This window comes from Carcharodon carcharias, chromosome 25 (assembly GCF_017639515.1).
Source record: "Carcharodon carcharias isolate sCarCar2 chromosome 25, sCarCar2.pri, whole genome shotgun sequence".
Classification (NCBI taxonomy): Eukaryota; Metazoa; Chordata; class Chondrichthyes; order Lamniformes; family Lamnidae; genus Carcharodon; species Carcharodon carcharias.
The window spans coordinates 25,930,851-25,953,643 of record NC_054491.1 but is presented as its reverse complement, the minus strand read 5'-3'; the positions used below and the strand labels follow the sequence as shown (position 1 = coordinate 25,953,643).

General features: G+C 43.5%; 2 protein-coding genes across 10 annotated transcripts in view; one reads left to right on the top strand and one right to left on the bottom strand.

Moving 5' to 3' along the window:
- Window positions 1-300, bottom strand: part of LOC121269527 — a 75,165-nt gene extending 74,865 nt beyond the window's left edge. For all 5 annotated transcript variants that reach the window (XM_041174159.1, XM_041174161.1, XM_041174162.1 and 2 more), the window contains exon 1: window positions 217-300. In XM_041174159.1, the coding sequence (XP_041030093.1) occupies window positions 217-286 (70 nt within the window). In that variant the 5' untranslated portion in view covers window positions 287-300. The remainder of the gene's footprint in view (window positions 1-216) is intronic.
- hmbsb (hydroxymethylbilane synthase, b) overlaps window positions 1-21,754 on the top strand; it is a 61,469-nt gene extending 39,715 nt beyond the window's left edge. The window contains exons 1-14 of one of the 5 annotated variants that reach the window (XM_041174155.1): window positions 471-575; window positions 2,011-2,073; window positions 5,098-5,170; window positions 8,181-8,230; window positions 9,350-9,405; window positions 10,714-10,791; window positions 12,675-12,752; window positions 12,884-12,959; window positions 15,432-15,545; window positions 16,393-16,431; window positions 17,082-17,201; window positions 19,383-19,436; window positions 19,528-19,614; window positions 21,146-21,754. In XM_041174155.1, the coding sequence (XP_041030089.1) occupies window positions 558-575; window positions 2,011-2,073; window positions 5,098-5,170; window positions 8,181-8,230; window positions 9,350-9,405; window positions 10,714-10,791; window positions 12,675-12,752; window positions 12,884-12,959; window positions 15,432-15,545; window positions 16,393-16,431; window positions 17,082-17,201; window positions 19,383-19,436; window positions 19,528-19,614; window positions 21,146-21,319 (1,080 nt within the window). In that variant the 5' untranslated portion in view covers window positions 471-557 and the 3' untranslated portion in view covers window positions 21,320-21,754. Of the gene's footprint in view, window positions 1-470; window positions 576-1,232; window positions 1,308-2,010; window positions 2,074-5,097; window positions 5,171-8,180; window positions 8,231-9,349; window positions 9,406-10,713; window positions 10,792-12,674; window positions 12,753-12,883; window positions 12,960-15,431; window positions 15,546-16,392; window positions 16,432-17,081; window positions 17,202-19,382; window positions 19,437-19,527; window positions 19,615-21,145 lie in introns of those variants that run through there. The other 4 variants (XM_041174154.1, XM_041174156.1, XM_041174157.1 and 1 more) reach the window with 4 other exon arrangements.
- The last annotated feature ends 1,039 nt before the right edge of the window (window positions 21,755-22,793 follow it).

The following is a 22,793-nucleotide window of genomic DNA, read 5'->3' as shown; positions in this document are numbered from 1 at the left end:
CCTCCCCGTCTTCCCCACCCCCCCTTCCCCCCTCTTCCCCACCCCCCCTTCCCCCCTCTTCCCCACCACCACAACCCCCCCTTCCCCCCACCTCCTCTCCCCACCCCACACCCCCTTCCCCCTCCTCTCCCCACCCCACACCCCCTTCCCCCCTCCTCTCCCCACCCCACCCCTCACCCCCTAAAGTTGTCGTCCAGGGGGACGTTCTTGACTCACTTTGTGTGCTTAGCTTTAGAATGGTGGAGTTACACTCCAGTTTCTCCTTTAGCTGCAGCTCAGCTATCATCACTTTCTGCCAGGCTGGCTGCCTTGCACAGTGTTATCTTTTGAACCACATTGGAGCTGAAAATGGTTTGAGTCATGGGGCAGGGGTCTGGGGGCGGACAGGGGGGTGTTGAGGTCGGACAGGGGGCGGGGGGTTGAGGGCGGGAGGTTGGGGATGGGGCGGGCGGGCGGTTGGGGGTGGGGGCACAAGAATAAATGCACAAGCTCTGATCATTTCTGAGAGTGGAGTTAGTGACCTTGGTGGAAACTTTGGGGAAAGAAAGGATTGCAGAATGTTGGCATGTGATTTGGTGAGCTTTGCAGCAGGAATGCAATAGTGTGTGTTAGCAATTTGGAGATTTGAATAGTATTTTAGTGAAAGAATGAAGATTATAAGCAGCTTGTATTTATACCTGGGATGCTGCTGTGCATTGTGCACTGTGCTGAACAGTTCTTTGTCACATTCTGTTTCATGTTTTTTGCTTTTAAAATTTGCAGATAATTTTATATGAAAATGGTTGAATGTTCAAGGAAGATTCAAAGAATTTTACAACCAAGACAGCATAAACTAATTTTGCATCAGAAAGTAGTTTGTGCACATCTTCAGAAGGATGGGAGTGTAGGTTCAATGAGAGAATGCTGTAGGATGGTGAGGGGCACAAGTGTTTAGTTGTTTGCAAGTAGATGCTTTTACTATTTTTTAAAAAGGACAATATAGTATTTATATATATTAGGGACATAAAGTGCTGGACTGAAAAAGGAATGGAAAGGTAGTAAAAGCTAATGTTTAAACCATAGAGAAAAGAACAAATGTGCTGTGGCTCAGATCTGAGACTGCTAAATGTTTCAAACTGACGCTCAGCAAATTCAGGAAAGGTTGGAAAAAACTTCACAGAGGAATAAATAGAGTGACTCTCAGTGCGTAGTGGAGTTATTCAAGGAACAGTGAGGTACTGTCTGTGGTGGGTGAGCAGTGAATTTCAATGGAAGTTGAGCTAGGTGGTGGACACATGGTATTTCTCAACTGTACATATCTCGGAGAGGTAGTTACTGTACAGAATATTTGATGGCAGAATATCAGTAAAGATAAGCTATACAACAGGGAGAGTATCGGTTTTAGCTACATCCTAAGATTGGTAACCGGATAATTCTATGTATCAGCTTGATGATAACTTACTGCAATGATGTAATATTTTTGAGTCTGAATTTTATTGGAATTATCCAAAGTCTGTCTTGTTTTTAGTGCCAACATGGATGGAATCCTGTTCCCAGGAATTTCATTGCATTTAACCGAGGCTTTAACCCCTATATTAAACAGAGGAATTACTGAGGTATTGAATAGTGCATGGAGAATTAAACAAATATTGAGATAACTCTGAATATTTAAGCTGGTCAGTGTGGAACAGCACAGGATTCATTTTCTCCATGTGATCACCTCTATTCACAGGCTTACCACTGCTTCAAATGTACAAATTCCACATCACATTTTTACATTTTATGGCCAAATGTAAAGATTCAGGTTGAAGTTGACTGAATTTTGTGTGATTTGACAGTGTGTTATAGAATCGTTATCTAAATGAATCTAAAATTCAGAAATACGTTTGAGTATCAGTTTGTTCAGCACTTACTTTTCAAAGTTCATGTTTTTAACATTGGATCTAATCATCCACATCACACCTGCACACCCTAAGATATTGGGTTATTTTGGTTGTAAGTTTGTCATTTCTGTCGCATTATCTCTTCCAGAACTCTGCTGCTCACAATGAGAATTCTTCTAGAATCATTCGAGTTGGAACAAGAAAGAGTCAAGTAGGTTGTTAACTTCTTGTTTCTGAAAGATTCCCCAGCAATCTGAGGATTAAATATATGGAATTCTGCTCTGTGCTATTTTATTGTTAGTTTTTCTCAAAAATCCTTTGATTTCCCCAAACATTAAGACATTCTTTCAATACTGGGACATGTTTTATGGACTGAGCACTTTCTTCGAGCATTCCTCGGGTCAGCGCCACAGCTTAAACTCGTGGATTGACATTGTAATCGTCATGAGCAGTATCTAGTGTGCTGCGCTGTTCCTGGGCAGCCTGTCACTTATCCACATCTGCAGAATTCTGTCAGTTTGGAGCTGAGTCACTGCAGAGGGAACTGTGGGAGGGGGAGTTTGCATGATGAAACTAAAGGGAAGGGCAGGTGGACCATCCAGATAAATGCCTTTGTTCTGAGAATTCTCCAGTAGATTGCTTCACAATCATGATCAAGTTTTCCTCTGAAATAAGAGTTCAGAGTTTCAGCAGAAATCTGAAAAGCTACACAACAGCCACTTTAACTTTGCTTGATCTGGCATCAGACACATGCCCCCCCCCCCCCCCCCCCGCCCCAACCCCTGCCTGCCAGCTACCCCCCTCCCCCTGCCTGCCAGCTGCCCCTCCCCCTGCCTGCCAGCTCCGTTCCAAGGTTAGGTGGCCCATTTGCAGTATTTGGTACAGATTAGACCCAGGGTATCCTGGCACTAGTGATCTGCTGCCATATCTCTCAGCGCTCCTGTTTCACTGGGTGCTGTTGGCTGATTCCTGTGCAGAGCAGCATATCAGTGCTGGAACTAGCTGCAACATTCAAATTGATGATAAGGATATTTGTCTGAAGATTTGTTATTAATTCCTTCTCATTCCACCGAGGCTTGGAACTGGCTTAATTTAGCATCATCACAGCGACATGCAACACCAATTTTATGGCCTTTGTCCCTAGGCTCTTCAACTTGCTCTCCATCTCCCCCATCCACCCTGCATGGCCAGAAGAAACAGTTCCTCCATGTTTCCCCTGTTGAATTCCTTTATCATTTTAAACACTTGGATCAGAATATCCTTCAACTTTAAAGCTCCATGAAATATAATCCCTTGCCCTTAGTTTAATCGTGCTGAAAGAATCATGTTGAGATCAAAAAACAGGGGATGTTAGGCGCCTTGAAGATTATTAAGGTGGATAAGTCCCCAGGGCCAGATGGGATCTACCCCAGAGTACTGAGGGAGGAAAGGGAGGAGATTGCTGGGGCCTTGACAGAAATCTTTGTATCCTCACTGGCTACGGGTGAGGTCCCAGAGGACTGGAGAAAGACCAATGTTGTTCCATTGTTTAAGAAGGGTAGCAGGGATAATCCAGGAAATTACAGGCCGGTGAGCCTTACATCAGTGGTAGGGAAATTATTGGAGAAGATTCTTCGTGACAGGATTTACTACCATTTGGAAGCAAATGGGCGTATTAGTGAGAGGCTGCATGATTATGCGAAGGGGAGGTCATGTCTCACTAACTTGATCAAGTTTTTCAAGGAAGTGACAAAGATGATCGACGGTGGAAGGGCAGTGGATGTTATATATATGGATTTCAGTAAGGCCTTTGACAAATTCCCTCATGGCAGACTGGTACAGAAGGTAAAGTCGCACGGGATCAGAGGTGAGCTGGCAAGATGGACACAGAATTGGCTTGGTAATAGAAGATAGAGGGTAGCAGTGGAAGGGTGCTTTTCTGAATGGAGAGCTGTGACTAGTAGAGTTCCGCAGGGATCAGTGCTGGGACCTTTGCTGTTTGTAGTATACATAAATGATTTGGAGGAAAATGTAACTGGGCTAATTAGTAAGTTTGCAGGCGACACTAAGGTTGGAGGAGTTGCAGATATTGAAGAAGATTGTCAGAGGATACAACGGGACATAGATCGTTTGGAGACTTGGGAGGAGAAATGGCAGATGGAGTTTAATCTGGACAATTACGAGGTAATGCATTTTGGAAGGCCTAATCCGGGTAGCAATTATATAGTGAATGGCAGAACCCTTAAGTGCATCGACGGGCAGAGGGATCTAGGTGTACAGGTCCACAGGTCACTGAAAGTGGCAACGCAAGTGGATAAAGTAGTCAGGAAGGCATATTGGCATGCTTGCCTTCATTGACAGGGGTATTGAGTATAAAAGCTGGGAAGTCATGCTGCAGCTCTATAGAACCTTGGTTAGGGCACACTTGGAATATTGCATGCAATTCTGGTCACCATATTACCAGTAGGATATGGAGACGTTGGAGAGGGTGCAGAGGAGGTTTACCAGGAAGCTGCCTGGTCTGGAGGTTATTAGATATAAGAGGTTGGAGAAACTTGGATTGTTCTCACTAGAGCGACGGAGATTGAGGGGCGACTTGATAGAAGTTTACAAAATTATGAGTGGCATGGACAGAGTAGATAGAAGCTTTTTCCCAGGGTGGAAGAGTCAATTACTAGGGGACATAGATTTAAGGTGAGAGGAGAAAACTATAGAGGAGATGTGCGGGGCAAGTTTTTTATGCAGAGGGTAGTGAGTGTCTGGAATTCACTGCCAGAGGAGGTGGTGGAAGCAGGTATGATAGTGGTGTTTATGAGACAGCTTGACAAATACATGAATAGGATGGGAATAGAGGGATACGGACCCCGGAAGTGCAAAATGTTTTGGTTGACGGGCAATATGATCGGCGCAGGCTTGGAGGGCCGAAGGTCCTGTTCCTGTGCTGTACTTTTCTTTGTTCTTTGTTCTTTGAAGCACAATGTTGTATATGGTCCTTATCAGCAATAAGTCTAAATCCTCTTTAGCACTAGCTTTATTTTATCCATTCTTGAGGTGTGAGTACTGCCGATATTTACAGCCTATTTTTAGTTCCTTGAGAAGGTGGCGGTGGTTTTATTTTTCTTATTACCTGGCCTTGGAGTAATTTGTTGTCTGTGCTAGAATGTGCCTCATGTAAAGGAATGAACATGACTTTCGTGTTTCTCTGTTACTCCACACACTGCGTGAGATCTGATTGATCTTGTTTTGCATCTCCCAGCTTGCTCGGACTCAGACTGGCTCTGTGGCAGACATGCTGAAAGAACTTTATCCAAATGCAGAACTTGAAATTGGTGAGTCCAGGTTGCTTGGGGAGTTGGGGGTGAATCGCATTATCGAGCCAAATAAGGAGATTACAAATCGCAACAATTATGTTGATAAATGGGGATGGGCACCTGAAAATTGAGGGAAGACTATGGGCACCAGAGATGCTAATATTGCAGAAAAGACAGCTTAGAGGTGACCTGATTGAGGTATTTAGGGAATAGATAAGCTAGCACCAAAAGCATAAACATTACATAGAAAACATTGGAACACGAGTAGGTCATTCACCTCCCCCCCCACCCAGCCTGTTCCGCCTTTCTACTGACCTGTGCTCCATCTACTCAGCTTTGCTTCATCCCCTTGTAACTCTTGCTTTACCCAAAAGCTCCAATTGACCCCCAGAATCCACAGCCTTTTAGAGAAAGTTAGATTTCCACTGTGTGAAAATGTACTTCTTAATGTTACTCCTGAAAGGCTTAGCTCTAATTTTAAGATAGTTCTCTCTCATTCTGGACTCCTGCACCAGAAGAAATGGTTTCTCTCTATCGACCCTATTAAATCTTTTAAGAATTTGAATCACCTCAATTGGATCCCTCTTTCATCTTCCAAATTTGAGAGTACAAACTAGGCTGTACAACAGTCCTCAGAAGTTAATCCAGTAAAGACCAGGATTACACCCCAGAGTTCTGAAGGAGATAGCTGAAGAGATAGTGGAGGCGTTAGTGGTGATCTTTCAGGAATCACTGAAGTCAGGGAGGGTTCCAGAGGACTGGAAAATTGCTAATGTTACCCCCCTGTTTAAGAAGGGAGTGAGGCAAAAGACGGGAAATTACAGGCTTATTAGCCTGACCTCGGTCGTTGGTAAGATTTTAGAGTCCATTATTAAAGATGAGATTTCAGAATACTTGGAAGTACATGGTAAAATCGGGCAAAGTCAGCATGGTTTCATCAAGGAGAGGTCATGCCTGACAAATCTGTTAGAATTCTTTGAGGAGGTAATGAGTAGGTTAGATAAAGGAGAGTCAATGGATGTTATCTACTTGGACTTCCAGAAGGCCTTTGACAAGGTGCCACACAGGAGGCTGCTCAGGAAGATAAGAGCCCATGGTGTTAGAGGCAAGGTCCTAGCATGGATAGAAGATTGGCTGTCTGGCAGGAAGCAGAGAGTGGGGATAAGGGGGTCCTTCTCAGGATGGCAGCCGGTGACTAGTGGAGTTCCGCAGGGGTCAGTGTTGGGACCGCGACTTTTCACTTCATACATTAATGATCTAGATGAAGGAACTGAGGGCATCCTGGCTGAGTTTGCAGATGATACAAAGGTAGGTGGAGGGACAGGTAGTATTGAGGAGGTGGGGAGACTGCAGAAGGATTTGGACAGGTTAAGAGAATGGGCAAAGAAGTGGCAGATGGGATACAATGTGGGGAAGTGTGAGGTCATGCACTTTGGTAGGAAAAATAAAGGCATAGACTATTTTCTAAATGGGGAGAGAATTCAGAAATCTGGAGTGCAAAGGGACTTGGGAGTCCTAGTCCAGGATTCTCTTAAGGTTAACTTGCAGGTTGAGTTGGTAGTTAGGAAGGCAAATGCAATGTTGGCATTTATTTCGAGAGGACTAGAATATAAAAGCAGGGATGTGCTGCTGAGGCTTTATAAGGTCAGACCACATTTAGAATATGATGAGGAATTTTGGGCCCCGTATCTCAGGAAGGATGTGCTGGCCTTGGAGAGGGTCCAGAGGAGGTTCACGAGAATGATTCCAGGAATGAAAGGCTTAACATATGAGGAACATTTGAGGACTCTGGGTCTATACTCGATGGAATTTAGAAGGATGAGGGGCGATCTGGTTGAAACTTACAGAATACTGAAAGGCCTGGATAGAGTGGATGTGGGGAAGATGTTTCCATCAGTAGGAGAGACTAGGACCCGAGGGCACAGCCTCAGAGTAAAGGGAAGACCTTTTAGAACAGAGATGAGGAGAAACTTCTTTAGCCAGAGAGTGGTGAATCTATGGAATTCACTGCCACAGAAGGCTGTGGAGGCCAGGTCAATGAGTGTATTTAAGACCGAGATAAGATAGGTTCTTGATTGGTAAGGGGATCAAAGGTTATGGGGAGAAGGCAGGAGAATGGGGTTGAGAAACTTAGCAGCCATGATTGAATGGCGGTGCAGACTCGATGGGCTGAATGGCCTAATTTCTGCTATGTTTTATGGTCTTATGGTATCAGATGTGTGAATAAATGTGGTAACCCCTCCAAAGCCAGAATACTAAATCATAGGGTGATGGATCCAAGCTTGGATGATTAAAGGGAGATGTACAGATAGGGCATTGTCCTACCTCTCACAGGATGGTAAATGTGTAGAATACCCAACCCCAGTTCAAGTGGAGGATGTTAGAAATTTGAAGAGGCTACTGGATGACATTTTGACAGATGGGGCTATTAGAGGACACAGAGGTAAAAGCAGATTGGAGGTGTGTGACCTGATCACCAGTCCAGTGGATGGAAGCAGACATTTCTGGTCTTGTACAGCTGGATGGGCTGACCAGAGGCCAAGGGGTGGGAGGGGGTGGCTGGGGGGAGGGTTGGGGTACTGACCAGCGTCCAGGGGCTTAGGAGACTGACCAGAGGCTCAGCACTGAGAGGGTTGGTAGGGGGAACTGACCAACATAGAGTGGGGAGGGGTGGTTTGGGGGGCTGGCCAGGGGTTTGTTGGGGGGGGGAAATTGTCCAGCGACCGATGTGTGTGCCAGCAGGGTAAGATGTTAGGTGACTGACCAACAATGAGGTGGCAGGATTGGTGGGGGAGTATTGGGGGTGGGGGAGTAGTGGTGGTTGGGGGGGCGGTTGGTGCAGGCGAGTGCGAGATGACCGGTAGCCAGGGGGTTGGGGAGTTCACCAGTCACCAGGGAGCATTACATTGTGTGGCCAAACAGATAGGTGACATGGGAGTGATGGAGTGTTCTTCCCCTTTAAGTTTGCAGATACTACATACATTGATGTATTGTGCACCCTAACTAATGCTATGTTCTATCACCCTAGTTGCTATGACAACCACTGGGGACAGAATTCTGGATACAGCTCTCTCAAAGGTATATTTTATTTTCTGTTTTGATTTGCCATTTTCTACATCACTTTACAAGTGCTGTACATGCCATAGAATTGTCCTTTGAATGGGACAAGGTAAAGGGAGCTTTACTCTGTATCTAACCCTGTGCTGTACCTGTCCTGGGAGTGTTTGATGGGGACAGTGTAGAGGGAGCTTTACATCTAACCCCGTGCTGTACCTGTCCTGGGAGTGTTTGATTGGGACAGTGTAGAGGGAGCTTTACTCTGTATCTAACCTCGTGCTGTCCCTGTCCTGGGAGTGTTTGATGGGAGCAGTGTAGGGGGAGCTTTACTCTGTATCTAACCCTGTGCTGTACCTGTCCTGGGAGTGTTTGATTGGGACAGTGTAGAGGGAGCTTTACTCTGTATCTAACCCTGTGCTGTACCTGCCCTGGGAGTGTTTGATGGGGACAGTGTAGAGGGAGCTTTACTCTGTATCTAACCCCGTGCTGTACCTGTCCTGGGAGTGTTTGATGGGGACAGTGTAGAGGGAGCTTTACTTTGTATCTAACCCCATGCTGTACCTGTCCTGGGAGTGTTTGATGGGGACAGTGTAGAGGGGGCTTTACTCTGTATCTAACCCCGTGCTGTACCTGTCCTGGGAGTGTTTGATGGGGACAGTGTAGAGGGAGCTTTACTCTGTATCTAACCTCGTGCTGTCCCTGTCCTGGGAGTGTTTGATGGGAGCAGTGTGGAGGGAGCTTTACTCTGTATCTAACCCAGTGCTGTATCTGATGGAAGAATGTTTGGTAGTGACGCACTGTGCTTGTATTTTTTTCATTTCTTTACCCAACAAAATGTGGGAGGTTTTGCAATTAGCTCATCTCCTTAAAGGTAACAAGGACATCAGAATATTTGTCTGTTTTTAAAGTAACGTTATTTTCCTCTACCCCATTCCATTGCTGCTTATAGTAGCTAGCAGTAGCACAATTAGGTGGGACTCTTATGGCTGCTCCAACAGTTTTTGTTGCTGTCTGCACCACACAACACAGTTGCATGGTGATTGATTTGGTGGGGGTGTGGAGACTGTGTGAGGAAAGACTTGCACCAGGTTGAAACCATTGATGTTATTTAACCCTGGTGTTAATTTCTGTCTCTGTTAGATTGGAGAGAAAAGCCTGTTCACAAAGGAGCTGGAAACTGCATTGGAGAAAAACGAGTATGAATTCTTGGGTGTTCATTTACCTGTTATTCACTCAGCACTGCTAACTTGCCCTTGGACATCCTTTTTAAAACATTTTTTCTTCACCATTATTTGACATGATTGTTTGTCAGTTATTATAACAGTGTCAGATGTGGCTCAGTGAGTTGCACAGTTGCCTCTAAATCAGAAGGCTGTGAATTTGAGTTCCATCCCAGAGACTTTAGAACAATCTAGGCTGACATTGCTATGCAGCAGCGAGACTACCACAATGCCGGAGGTGCTGCCTTTTGGATGAGATGTTAAACCATTCCCTTGGCTGCCCTCTCAAGTAGATGTAAAAGATGCCTTGATGTTACTTTGAAGAGGAGGAGGAGGAAGGGAGGACCCCCAACCTTAATAAGGAACTTACGAGCATGCCAATTGGGATTAGGAGTTGGTCCCTCAAGCCTGCTCAGCCATTCAATAAGATCATGGCTGATCTGATTGTAACCTCAATTCCTCGTTCCCCCACTACCCCCGATAACCTTTCACCCCTTTGCTTATCAAAAGTCTATCTAGCTCTGCTTTAAAAATAATCAAAGACTCTGCTTCCACCGCCTTTTGACAAAGAGAGTTCCAAAGGTTCGCAACCCTCTGAGAGAAAAAAAACTCCTCATCCCCGTCCTGAATAAATAAGAGAAAAGAAAGTGCAACACTTCTCACAATCTCAAGACATCCCAAAGCACTTCAGTCATTGGTATAATGTAGGAAATGCTGCAACCATATTTCAGATAGCAAGATCCCACAAACAGCAATGTGATAATGACCATATAGTCTGTTGTGGTGATGTTGATTGAGGGATAAATATTGGCCAGGACACCATGTGCATTCCTCTGCTCTTTGAAGTAGTACCATGGGATCTTTTATACTCACCGGAGAGAGCCAATGAGATCTTGGCTTAATGCCTTTTCCAAAAGCCAGCACCTCCCTCAATGGACTACAGCTGTTCAGGAGGTCAGCTCGCCACCACCTTCTCAAGGGCATTTAGGGATGGGCAACAAATACTGGTCCAGCCAGTGACACCCAAATCTCATGAAAGAATAGAAAAGTAAAACCCCCCTCAGTACTGCATTGGAATGCCAGGCTGGATTATGTGCTCAAGTCTTTAGAGTGGGAGGGAAGATATCTCCTGGTTTACTTGTCATCTTTTTCACCCTTGGTGTGTTACCCTACTGACCTGGGTGAAAGAGTGTATTCTTTGTCGGAAATGTCATTGATTCTGTAGTGTTATCTATTACATTGGGTCCACCTGCTGGCATCTCTCATTCTGTTCCTCTGATGCAGGGTTGACCTGGTAGTTCACTCTCTGAAAGACCTGCCGACCACTCTTCCCCCAGGATTTACAATTGGAGCCATCTGCAAGTGAGTCTTATCGGGTTAGGAACCTTGATAAGGGTTCAGTACAATACATATTTCTCAATGCGGCAAGCACCCATATTCCAGTTCAGCTTTCCTCTGTATCTAACCCCATGCTGTACCTGTTCTGGGAGTTTTTGATGGGGACAGTGTAGAGGGGGCTTTACTCTGTATCTAACCCCGTGCTATACCTGTCCTGGAAGTGTTTGATGGGGACGGTGTAGAGGGAGCTTTACTCTATATCTAACCCCGTGCTGTACCTGTCCTGGGAGTGTTTGATGGGGACAGCGTAGTGGGAGCTTTACTCTGTATCTAACCCCGTCCTGTACCTGTCCTGGGAGTGTTTAATGGGGACAGTGTAGAGGGAGCTTTACTCTGTATCTAACCCCGTGCTGTACCTGTCCTGGGAGTGTTTGATGGGGACACTGTCGAGGGGGCTTTACTCTGTATTGTCAAAGAATAAATAGAGCAACTGTAGGTTACTTCAGGAAAGAGTACAATTTATTAAAATAAAAACAAAAAAACTGCGAATGCTGGAAATCTAAAACAAAAACAAAAACAGAATTACCTGGAAAAACTCAGCAGGTCTGGCAGCATCGGCGGAGAAGAGTTGACGTTTCGAGTCCTCATGACCCTTCGACAGAATTCTGTCGAAGGGTCATGAGGACTCGAAACGTCAACTCTTTTCTTCTCCGCCGATGCTGCCAGACCTGCTGAGTTTTTCCAGGTAATTCTGTTTTTGTTTTTGTTTACAATTTATTAAGCACTGAACCGTACAATGGCCATTGGGAGCAGACCACAATGGATCTGCTCGTCGTTAGTGTTCAACAAGCAGTATTTATTCAGTACAATTACGTGGCTCCAGCATATTCACACAGTGATCCTATTAACTTGCCCTTCTTTATTCTCTTATAATTAGGTTAGCTAATTGATTTTATTTACCCATACAGTGTCTTGATCGTCCCTTATCTCTTCTAACAATGTACCATTCATTCCTTGAGACAACATCTGATCCTTTTTATCTGGTTATAATCATGTAACAATCAGGTAGTTATACATCAACCGTTATCAGTGCATGCAGTTATATTTCACAATAGGTCAGGTAATCGGTAAGTTAACTAAGTAATTACATCAGATGCAAGACAGACAGTTTTACAAAGGCAGACAGTTTACAAGACATATTGCACCAAATTAAAACACAATCAACAACCTACGAGACACAGAATACAAAGAACAGGGAAGTTAAAAAACAAGCTGGCTACCTTCCTTATGTAATTAATCGCGCACAAAGTTCATTTTATTCTGGCTATGCTCCAAGAATACTTTCCTGGTTTTCACACAAAGCTTACAATTTCATTTTAATATTTATCTGCACGCACACAAGGTACAAGTTAAACATAGTCAGGATTGTTAACATTTCATGACTTCCTTTTTTTTTGTCCGTTGTGGGTTGAGGCAGGCTATAGGACAACTGGCTATTTTCTTAGCTTACTTCCTCTTACCTCTCTATTTCCTATCCTGTAATATTCTCTTTCTCAGTATCTAACCCCATGCTGTACCTGTCCTGGGAGTGTTTGATTTGGACAATGTAGATGGGGCTTTACTCTGTAATTAGTTCCGTGCGGGAGGGTGTTCCATCTCCTTTAGTTTATATATCTGATGTAATGATGCAAAAGCAGTGTGGACAACTTTACAGATTTAACATTTAATAATTGTCCCTTTCCCTTCCTAATTCTTTGTGGGCATTTTGTTCCCTTTTCGCTGCCACCTTTCCCTGCTCTGACTGGGAACATTCTCCAAGCAGTAAAATAACTGTTTTCATTGAAAGTAAACTGCAGACCATATACAGAGGTGAGCCCTGATTTATAATTACAGTGGTTTTGTTACAGGCGTGAAATTCCCTTTGATGCTGTAGTTCTGCACCCGAGCCATGCAGGAAAATCCCTGGAAACACTACCGGAGAGGAGGTAAGGCTTTGATACGGCTACATGTTTTAATGTGTAGAGAGACAGTGTTTTTTATGTTGGATTGTTATAATTTTTTTAATCAAGGGAAGTTTTTTTTTGTGCGGTTTTCTCATCTCTCTCCTCTTTTACAGTGTGGTGGGAACTAGCTCTTTACGACGAGCAGCACAGCTCAGAAGGAGATTTCCTCACTTGGAATTCAAGGATATTGTATCCTTTTATTGTTCTTCAAATCTACTCTCTCACAATTGTTGAATTGTACAGCAGAGAAAGCCATTAACCCTTATAGTGCCTGTGCCAGCTATCTGAGAAAACTGTCAACATAGCCCTGTTCCTCTGCTCTATCCATAAGGACTTGAATTCTTTCTTTTTCAAATGGCAAGGTTAGGGTATTAATAGATTATTATATGGAATTACATATAAAATACATCACAGAAACAGGCCATTCATAACATAAGAAATAGGAACAGGAGTAGGCCATTCAGCCCCTTGAGCTTGCTTCACCATTCAATAAGATCATGGCTGGCCATGTGTTTTGATTTCCATATTCCCACTTACCCCCAATAACCCTTAATTCCCTTGCCTTACAAGAATCTATCTACCTCTGTCATAAAAATATTCAATGACCCCGCCTCCACCACCTTCTGAGGCAGAGAGTTCCAAAGTCGCACAACCCTCCGAGAGAAACTTTTTCCTCACCTCTCCTAAAAGCGACCCCTAATTTTAAAACAGTGCCCTCTGGTTCTGGACTCACCCACAAGAGGAAACATCCTTTCCACATCCACCTTGTCAAGGCCGTTCGAGCTTTTGGCCCAACTAGTCTAAACTGCTGTTTATATTCTACACGAGGCTTCTCCTGTTCCGTCTACCCCATCTTGGATTTCAGCCAATCTATCTACTTCCTTTTCCCTCATATACTCCTTTAATTTCCTTTTGAAAGCATCTAAGCTATTTGCCGCAACCACTTCATGATCAATAAGATCATGGCTGATCTGATTGTAACCTCAACCCCACATTCCTGCCTACCCCTGATAACCTTTCACCCCCTTGTTAATATGAACGCGGCACCTGAAAAGCTACCTTTAAATCCTGTTAATTCACTATAAGTTGCTCAGTCTTAAAAATGTGTTAAAAAATGAACCAGACTGCAAGAACACAAAAATGTCGTTGTGTGGTGTCAATGGGGTACAATGGATTAGCCTGGGACCTCTGCTTTGAGCACAGTCTGTGAACTTGGAGACAGTCTCAGCACAGTGACCATCTCCACAGTGTAAAATCCTCTTGTTCTGTACCTACACCGGACTGCTGCTGGGATAGGTTCTAGAGAGCCAGTGTAAAATCCTCTGTTATTCTGCACCTACACAGGACTGCTGCTGGGATAGGTTCTAGAGAGCTGGTGGCCTTGATTTGCAGAAACAAAATTCCCCATATCTTTAAAATGAAAATTGAGATATCATTTTCTGTTGGATTTACTTGAGTGCCAACATTGTTTAGCAGGGGTTCCATACGAACATACGAATTAGGAGTAGGTGTAGGCCCTTCGAGCCTGCTCCACCATTCAATTAGATCATGGCTGAGCTAATTGTAACCTCAACCCCACAATCCTTCCTACTCCCGATAACCTTTCACCCCCTTGTTAATCAAGAACCTATCCACCTCTGCCTTAAAAATATTCAAAAGACTCTGCTGCCACCGCCTTTTCAGGAAGAGAGTTCGAAAGACACTCAGCCCTCCGAGTGAAAAGATTTCTCCTCATCTCTGTCTTAAATGGGCGACCCCTTATTTTTAAACAGTGACTCCTAGTTCTAGATTCTCTCACAAGAGGAAACATCCTCTCTACATCCACCCTTTCAAGACCCCTCAAGATCTAAAAGGTTTCAATCAAATCGCCTCTTACTCTTCTAAACTCCAGTGGATACAAGCCTAACCTGGTCAACCTTTCCTCGTAAGACAACCCACCCATTCCTGATATTAGCCTAATAAACCACCTCTGAACTGCTTCTAACATGTTTACATCTTTCCTTAACTAAGGAGACCAATACTGTACACAGTACTCCTGATGTGGTCTCATCAGTGCCCTGAACAACTGAAGCATAACCTCCCTAATTTTGTAATCAATTTCCCTCACAATAAACAATAACCTTCTATTAGCTTTCCTAATTACTTGCTGCACCTGCATTAGCCTTTTGTAACTCATGCACTAGGACACCCAGATCTATCTGGATCTCAGAGCTCTGCGATCTCTCACCATTTAGACAATAAGCTTTTTTATTCTTCCTGCCAAAATGGACAATTTCACATTTGCCCACATTACACTCCATTTGCCAGACCTTTGCCCATTCACACAACCTTCCTATGTCCCTTTGTAGCCTCCTTATGACCTCTTCACAACTTACTTTCCTACCTATTTGTGTCATTCCAGTTGACATCTTAATAAGACTGTTTTTGTTTAACACAAAAGCATAGGTGAGTTGTCTCCTGAGCAAATTCTCCACCTTTTGTGGCTGATAACGTCAGCTGGGGTTTGTTGAATATTATGCTGTGTGAAACCTGGGCTTTGAAGTGATGTTGGAATCTGTATTTATGCTGCTGATTGAATCATGTCAGGAGAGCAGCCCCAGCGTTGCCAGGTCTAGTTTTTATACTGGTCCCCATATGTTTCTTTAACAATTTTGATCACAGCGAGGCAATTTGAACACAAGACTAAAGAAGCTTGATGAGAAAAGTGATTACAGTGCTATTGTACTGGCAGCAGCTGGCCTGCGAAGAATGGGATGGGAGAATCGGATTAGTCAGGTATGGCTTTTAATAACCTGTTGTGCATTTCCTAACCTGAGAGAACCTTGTGATGAAGCTGCTGGTAACCAATCTCCCTTCACTTAATGAAAGCAAAATACTGCAGATGCTGGAGATCTGAAATAACAGACAGTGCTGGGGGAGCTCAGGTCTGGCAGCATCTGTGGAGAGAGAAACAGTTAACGTTTTAAATCCAATATGACTCTTCTTTGGATCTATCCACTTCTTTCCTGCTTCTAAGCCAGCAGATGTCTCTGTAGCATCATGGATGGTATTTGCTTTGTAACGCATTAGTTCATCTCCTCTGGGGCCAGTGTACCTCCCCACTCTGAAACATGCTGAGAGGAAGTATAAGTTAGTAACAGTATCCAAGCATCACATTATCACAGAGAAGGAATACAAACTACTGAACTGTAAAGTGGGACTGGTCATGTGAAGTTCCTCATACAGAGAGATTGAGGCATGATCTAGATTCACGACAGAGCAGTGAAATCATTTGAGAAACTGCTGAATGCTTCAATGGGAGAATTATAGGCTTTAGTTCTGGTTGGGGTTCTTGTGCTTGGTCAAGTGGCCTTAATCTAGTTCTATCTAAGCACACCTACACTGTGCAAGGGCAGCTTCATTCTTGGATTGTTAGCCTTTCTATTTCTTGGTGATGAAGCAAAGATTAGTGCCTGCTTCCTTTGTCCTGATGTAGGAGCAATGTTTGCAGTTTGGGGAGGTATCAATGAGCGGTTTCTGTTATCAGTGTTTTATTTACTGTTTCGATGGATGTTGAGAAATAAGATAAGTTGTCAGAATGCTCCTGTTTGCACATAGCTGCAGTAATTTTTTTTTCTTGCAGATTCTAGAGCCTGAAGATTGTATGTATGCTGTGGGCCAGGTAAATATGAATTATACGACACTGCTGCATAATTAGTGATTGTGAAATATCGTGGTTTAGCCCTACAACACACACCACGGCCATGGTACATACTCTCTCAACCTACCTGTACAGATCATGGTGGGTAACTAGAGTTAAGAACACAGAATGCTGGATTATAAACAGCAGCTTCATCAGAATCATTCATGGGATGTTAATGATGCTGGTAAGACCAACAATTATTGCCCATGCCTAACTGTCCTTTAGGCAATTCAGCGTTCAAGAGTTGTCTTCATCAAAACTTAAAATAATTAAACTTCAAATGTTGTAGTAAAAAATCTGTGGTAGGAAAATTCACTTTTTTCAGATTCTGACTGACCTGTTTGTTTCCACCGTTGCTCAGAATCCAATTGAAATTTTGTAGATGATGTCATCGGACCTGTGATCTCCCCACACACATTCGCACTCTGTATGTTTGTGAATTCCAACCTATTTCTGTATTTGGTAAAGTGATGAGACAAAAAGCAGAATGTGAAAGTATTTGTTAATTGTTGAGTGTTTAACTTCAATGGTTGTTTTATAGTGGTGAATAATAATCTGTTTGCCTGTGTTGTGTACAAGGCATTTTTAACTCTTCTGTTTAATGTATATGTGTTGCTATTTGGTTTCAGGGTGCCCTGGGTGTAGAAGTGAGAATGAATGACACTGCTGTCCTGGACATGGTATCTGCTCTCAACGACACGGAAACAGTCCTGCGCTGCATTGCTGAGCGTTCCTTCATGAAGCACCTGGTACAATTAAAAATAAATTAAACTCTGCAGCTATACTCCAGTAATTACCTGGAAATTAGTAGCTTCCAGCTTGGAAAACTGCAAAGTTGGGTTGTACGTTTAGACAGGGGTAAGGCAGTTACTGATAACTGGATATCAAATCATAAAATACTGGAAGCAGGCAGGAGTTCAGTCAGCATCTGATAGAAAAAGGCAGGTTAACATAATAAAAACAGAAAGTGATAGAAAAATCAGCAGGTCTGGCAGCATCTGTGGGGAGAGAAACAGAGTTAACATTTCAAGTCCAATGTGGCTCTTCGGAACTGAAGAGAAGTAGAAATATGATGGGTTTTATGCTGTTGCAAAAGTTGGGTAAGGTCAGGGAATAGGTTAGAGGGCAGGGAAGATTAAACACAAAAGATGTCATGGAACAAAAGGCAAAGGGAGTGGGTAATAGTAGTAGTGAAGAAGCAAAGCATTGGTTCAGAGTAGGTATTAATGGCAGAATAAAGATCAACTCTGTCTGAAAGCAAAAACATGAGAACGATACAGATCAGCAACTAGGGAAATGAAAATTCAAAATGGAGAACAGAGTTCATGGTCTGAAGTTGTTGAACCCAATGTTAAGTCCTGAAGGCTGTAAAGTGCCTATGTCGGAAGATGAGGTGCTGTTCCTTCAGTTTGTGATGGGCTTCATTGGAACATTGCAGCAAGCCAAGGACAGAAAGGTGAGCATGAGAACAAGATGATGTGACTGAATGGAGGTGTTCCACGAAGCAGTCACCCAGTCTGCATTTGGTCTCCCTAATGTAGAGGAGAGCACATTGTGAGCAGTGAATACAGTAGAGTAAGTTGAAAGAAGTGCAGAAGTAACAGCCTTGGACAGTGAGGAGGGGGGAGGTAAAGGGGCAGGTATTACACCTCCTGCAATTGCATGGAAGAAGACAAAGTGATAGGAATGGATCAGGGTGTTGCGGAGGGAATACTAATGGGGGAGGGGAAGATATATTTGGTGGTGGCATCATGCTGGAGGTGGAAGAAATGGCAGAGGATGACCTTTGACCTTTGTAGAGATTGGTGGGGTGGAAGCCAGGACAAAGGGAACCCGATTGTGGTTCTGGAAGGGAGAAGAAGTGGTGAGGGCAGAAATGTGGAAAATGCGTCACCTAATCTATCCCTGACCTCTTTTCACCCCCATCCCCCCCACTCTCTTCAACAGTGTAAAACCCATCACATTCCTACCTCCCTCTAGTTCCGAAGAAGAGTTAACTGTTTATTTTGGCACAGATGCTGCCAGACATGCTGAGCTCTTACAGGACTTTGTTTTTACTTCAGATTTCCAGCATCCACAGTATTTTATTGCAGGTTAACATAACATAGCCCTTGTACCCAAAATGCTAACCTGTTCTCTGTGCATTTCCAGCATTTCCTGCTTGGCTAAGCAGATTTGTAAAACATTCTTGGTTATTCCTCTGACTCTATTGATACTGTACATATGTACTCCTCACTGTTGGTGGGCCAACTCCTTGAACCCACTGCAGACTGCGCGCTACCTTCAGTAGCAGCTTGTTTAAACCGAGTGATTTGATGAGCCACTTCGAAGTCAACCACATTGGTGTTGGACTGGAGTCACTTGTAGACCCAGGACCAGGTCAGAATGGCAGGCTTCCCCCCTAAAGGACGTTAGAAAATCAGTTGGGACTTAGAGCAATCCAACAGCTTCGTGGTCACTTTCACTGCTAATATTTTTATTTCCAGATTTTTTAAAAACTGAATTCAAGTTCTGTTGCTGCCACAGTGGGATTTGAACCTGTGTTCTTTTGATTCTTAGTACAGTAACAGACACATCTGTACCCCCATTTATTGGCCATTCAGTGGGAGAGTTGGGAAGGTACATTACAGTTAAACTTGATCTTATCTTGATGCATTGTCTATTCCCATTGTAGTTGGAGCCACTCCAGAGAAATGGGACACATGGCTGATTTCCCCCTGCCCCTGGTCCCAGTGTGGAGATGCAGTTTTGTGACATCAGCTAACGTTACAGACTCAGATTGAAACCGGAAACTTTTGGCTGATACAGTTCAGCATTTTGTGTTTGTTCTCACTCCCACATGATGATTGGTCTAATCTCCATTGTATTATGGTTGTGAGGTGGGGAAGTTGTAAATAAACTAATTGGCTGTGTTCCCGTGTTTTGTATAGGAAGGAGGCTGCAGTGTACCTGTTGCTGTTCACACTGCCATTAATGAAAATCAGGTAATTCTGCTTTTGATGATGCGACTGGCATCTTTTTGCATTTTTGCTGCTTCAAATTTACATTTTAATTCTCGGAATCTTTCAATTGCAGCTCTACCTCACAGGGGCTGTGTACAGTCTCGATGGATCTGACAGCTTGAAAGATACTATGCAAATAAGTGTATCAACTCAAACCCAGGTACATCCACAATCCAGATGGGCACGGGGCCAATGTTTATCAAAAATCTGATATCTCACCATTTATCTTGTTGTAAGGAGCTTTGTGTGGGAAAACTTGCTGTGCTTCCCTACGTACCAACAATAACTTTGCTTCAGAAGTACTTAACTAGATGTAAAGCTCCATTGCGGGAGGGGATCGACCTGAAGTCATGGTAGACATTAAAGAAATGCAGACCTCCCTTTGACAACCAGGAATGTCCCATGGTTTCCCAGTGCCCACCATTTCAAGTCTAGAAGCTCCCCAGGTGGTTTGCACATTGCCTGGTGTGTAACTGAGTGAGACAGTCGGCTGTCTTTGAGTTAACTGATCTCACCTGGGGCTGCATTAGGAGCAGTATAATGGGATGACAAATCCTCCAGATGAGAATTTTGAAACTGGAGCCCTTTCTACTTGTCCCAGTGGCTGTTTCTCTGGGCAGGATGAGGTCCTTCTGGAAGGATGAGATTAGATGTCGTGTTGCACCTGATGTGAGGTATTTCAGCGAACTGAACATTGATGGAGGCAAGACCTGCAATTAAAGGTACAATCACTGAGGCAGTGTTTGACCAGTGTGCATTCTGAGGGGCCCCTCATGTCCCACTGCACAGCTCAACAGCTGCATGGGGGGGAATCTGCAATGGGACCATCAATGATGCATGTTTAACCAAAAGAGAATTCGTGATGATTACACTGAGGTAGATACCACCCGTCAACTAAGGGTTCCTTTGAAGGGTGGATTGAGGACAGGAGGTGGTGTAGGGAGTCTCACATCAGAAACCCATTGACTGCCAGAGTTGGAGCATAGATAACCAGGCTTTTTGCCTCCTGTGTTAGTACCTCCCAGATTAGGTGTAAGATGGGTTAGTTCCCACACAATGTTCCATTAAGCATCATCGGATTAGGTATAATAAGGGTTAGACCTTTATTACTCTGAAAAGGTGCATTAACCCCATGTAAGGGACCCTCAAGTGTCCCAGTGACATATCTGTCTCATGCATTTATGTAACACCTCATCACATTCTCAGGATGCCTCCGAGCATGCCCTGATGGCAGTGAAGTACAGGGTGTTATTTTGTTGGTAAGCTTGGCTGCATTTGTACACAGCAGAGTCTCACAGAAAGTAGAGATGGATGAGCAGGTAATTTTTTTTTAAGTGATGTTGGTTGAAAAAGGCATATTGGTCAGGACACTTGGATCATTCATCTAGAAAAATGTCAGAACCTCAGTTTAATGTCTCATCATCAGCAATGTGGCACTGGAGTCCCAGCCTGGATTATAGACTCAATTCCTGGAGTGGGACTTGAACCTTTTGGTTCAGTAAGGAGAGTGTGTCACTGAGCCTCAATGGCACTTAAACTAGGTTTGTCAATTTAATGTTACTGCAGTTTTACCCTGTGGACTCACTCCCCTTCATCACTTTCTCTCAAATTTAATTCTAAAAATGTTGTAGAGAAATTCCAAGGCCTAAAACTTTGCAGAGTAAAATGATTGATGCCTGTCTTCCCCTCAGGATGAAGACTGCAGCAATGATGACTTTCAGCATGTTGGGATCACAGCAAAGAGGATACCTCACCATTCCCAGGCAGCGGCTGAAAAATTAGGGATGCAATTGGCTAATCTTCTGCTTAGCAAAGGTGCCAAGGAGATCCTGACTGTTGCTAGGCAGCTGAATGATACAAGATAATGCTCTGTTTTTATGCTGAAGATTGGTGAATATTATGTTGTTATTTAGATGTTTATAATGTTATAAATGCACAATAACCAAAGGTAACAGGCAGTATCCCTATTGCATAGCTTATGCACCCAGTTTGCTTGGTAAAACATTCTCTATTTTATTATACTCTGACCTGCTTCAGACTGCCCTCTAAATATGGTGTGTTGTTTCACTGACTAACCTTTATCAAACAGCTGATATCCCATGGCATTTGGAGACTGCTCCAGTACTTCTGTACGATCTGGTGTAATATCTGCATCTTCATGTCTTCATGCAGATTGCTGAGAGTTTTTCCCAAGATAGCAGCTCAGATCTAAAACAGCTTATCTGAAGGGTATACAACTTTGAAGTACTTATTTTCAATGATCTGTTAATTCAAACTTAAATCATGCTTTTAAAGAAAAACCTGTGATGTTTTATTTAATTTGTACTGAATCAGTGTTTTTTTTTCTGAGCCAGGAACTGTTTTGAATGAACAAGAGTAGGCAGTGCTATTGGAATCGAACTGTGTGCCCAGATTCCCTCACTGCACTACTCCCATATAGCCTGTTTCTTTCCTCTGTCCTAACCCACTGCAGACAGTGGCATTCCAATGGGATCAATATGAGCACTTTCTTCTCCTACCCCCTCAAACCCTTTGGAGGAGGGAATACTTACTGAACTCCGCTGGATTGATATCAATGCCTTAATATCGTGCTGAGTGGTGGTTTTTGATCTTTGCAGTAACAGGTCCTCTAGTTGGAAACGTCACACAAGAGAAGCAATGATTTTCTTCTGTTCCTCTGTAATGTTCCAGTGTTCCCTGTAACAACCATTCAACTGACCTACAGACTCTGCTTCCCTCACAAGGTGTTGTGCAATTGAGAAAGTTTGTGAGACCCTGAGATATGGCAATATAGAGTGTGGGAGACGAAGCAACTAATGTCTGCTTCTGTTCACGCTAATTGACTACATGACTGAGATATTCTCCAAAGAAATTAGACTCAAGTTTGACTTTTTTAAAAGATGAAGCCTTTTATTTTTGATAGTAAATTTGCTAAATGTCCAACCCTGTAAATATATGTAAAGACTTATCATCTCAGCAAAAGCCATTTCTGAAGATCATTTGTATTGTGGTATATATTAGCTATTTGGCTATGGATGGCATTGCAGCTGAGCTTGATTTAGTGCTCATGCCCATGCACTTGGATTCCTAGTAGAGGTTACTGATAATGATCAGGAGCAGAAACCTTGGCTTATTTTCCCCTCCACCGCCCCAAACCCTCCATAGGCAAGAATTCTCAGAACCTCAGAATTTTAATAGCACAGAAGGAGGCCATTCAGCCCATTGTGTCTGCACCAGCTCTCCAAATGAGCATCATGACCTACTGCAATTGTCCTGCCTTTTCCCTGTACGCCTGCATATTGTTTCTATTCAAATAATCATCTAATGCCCTCTTGAATG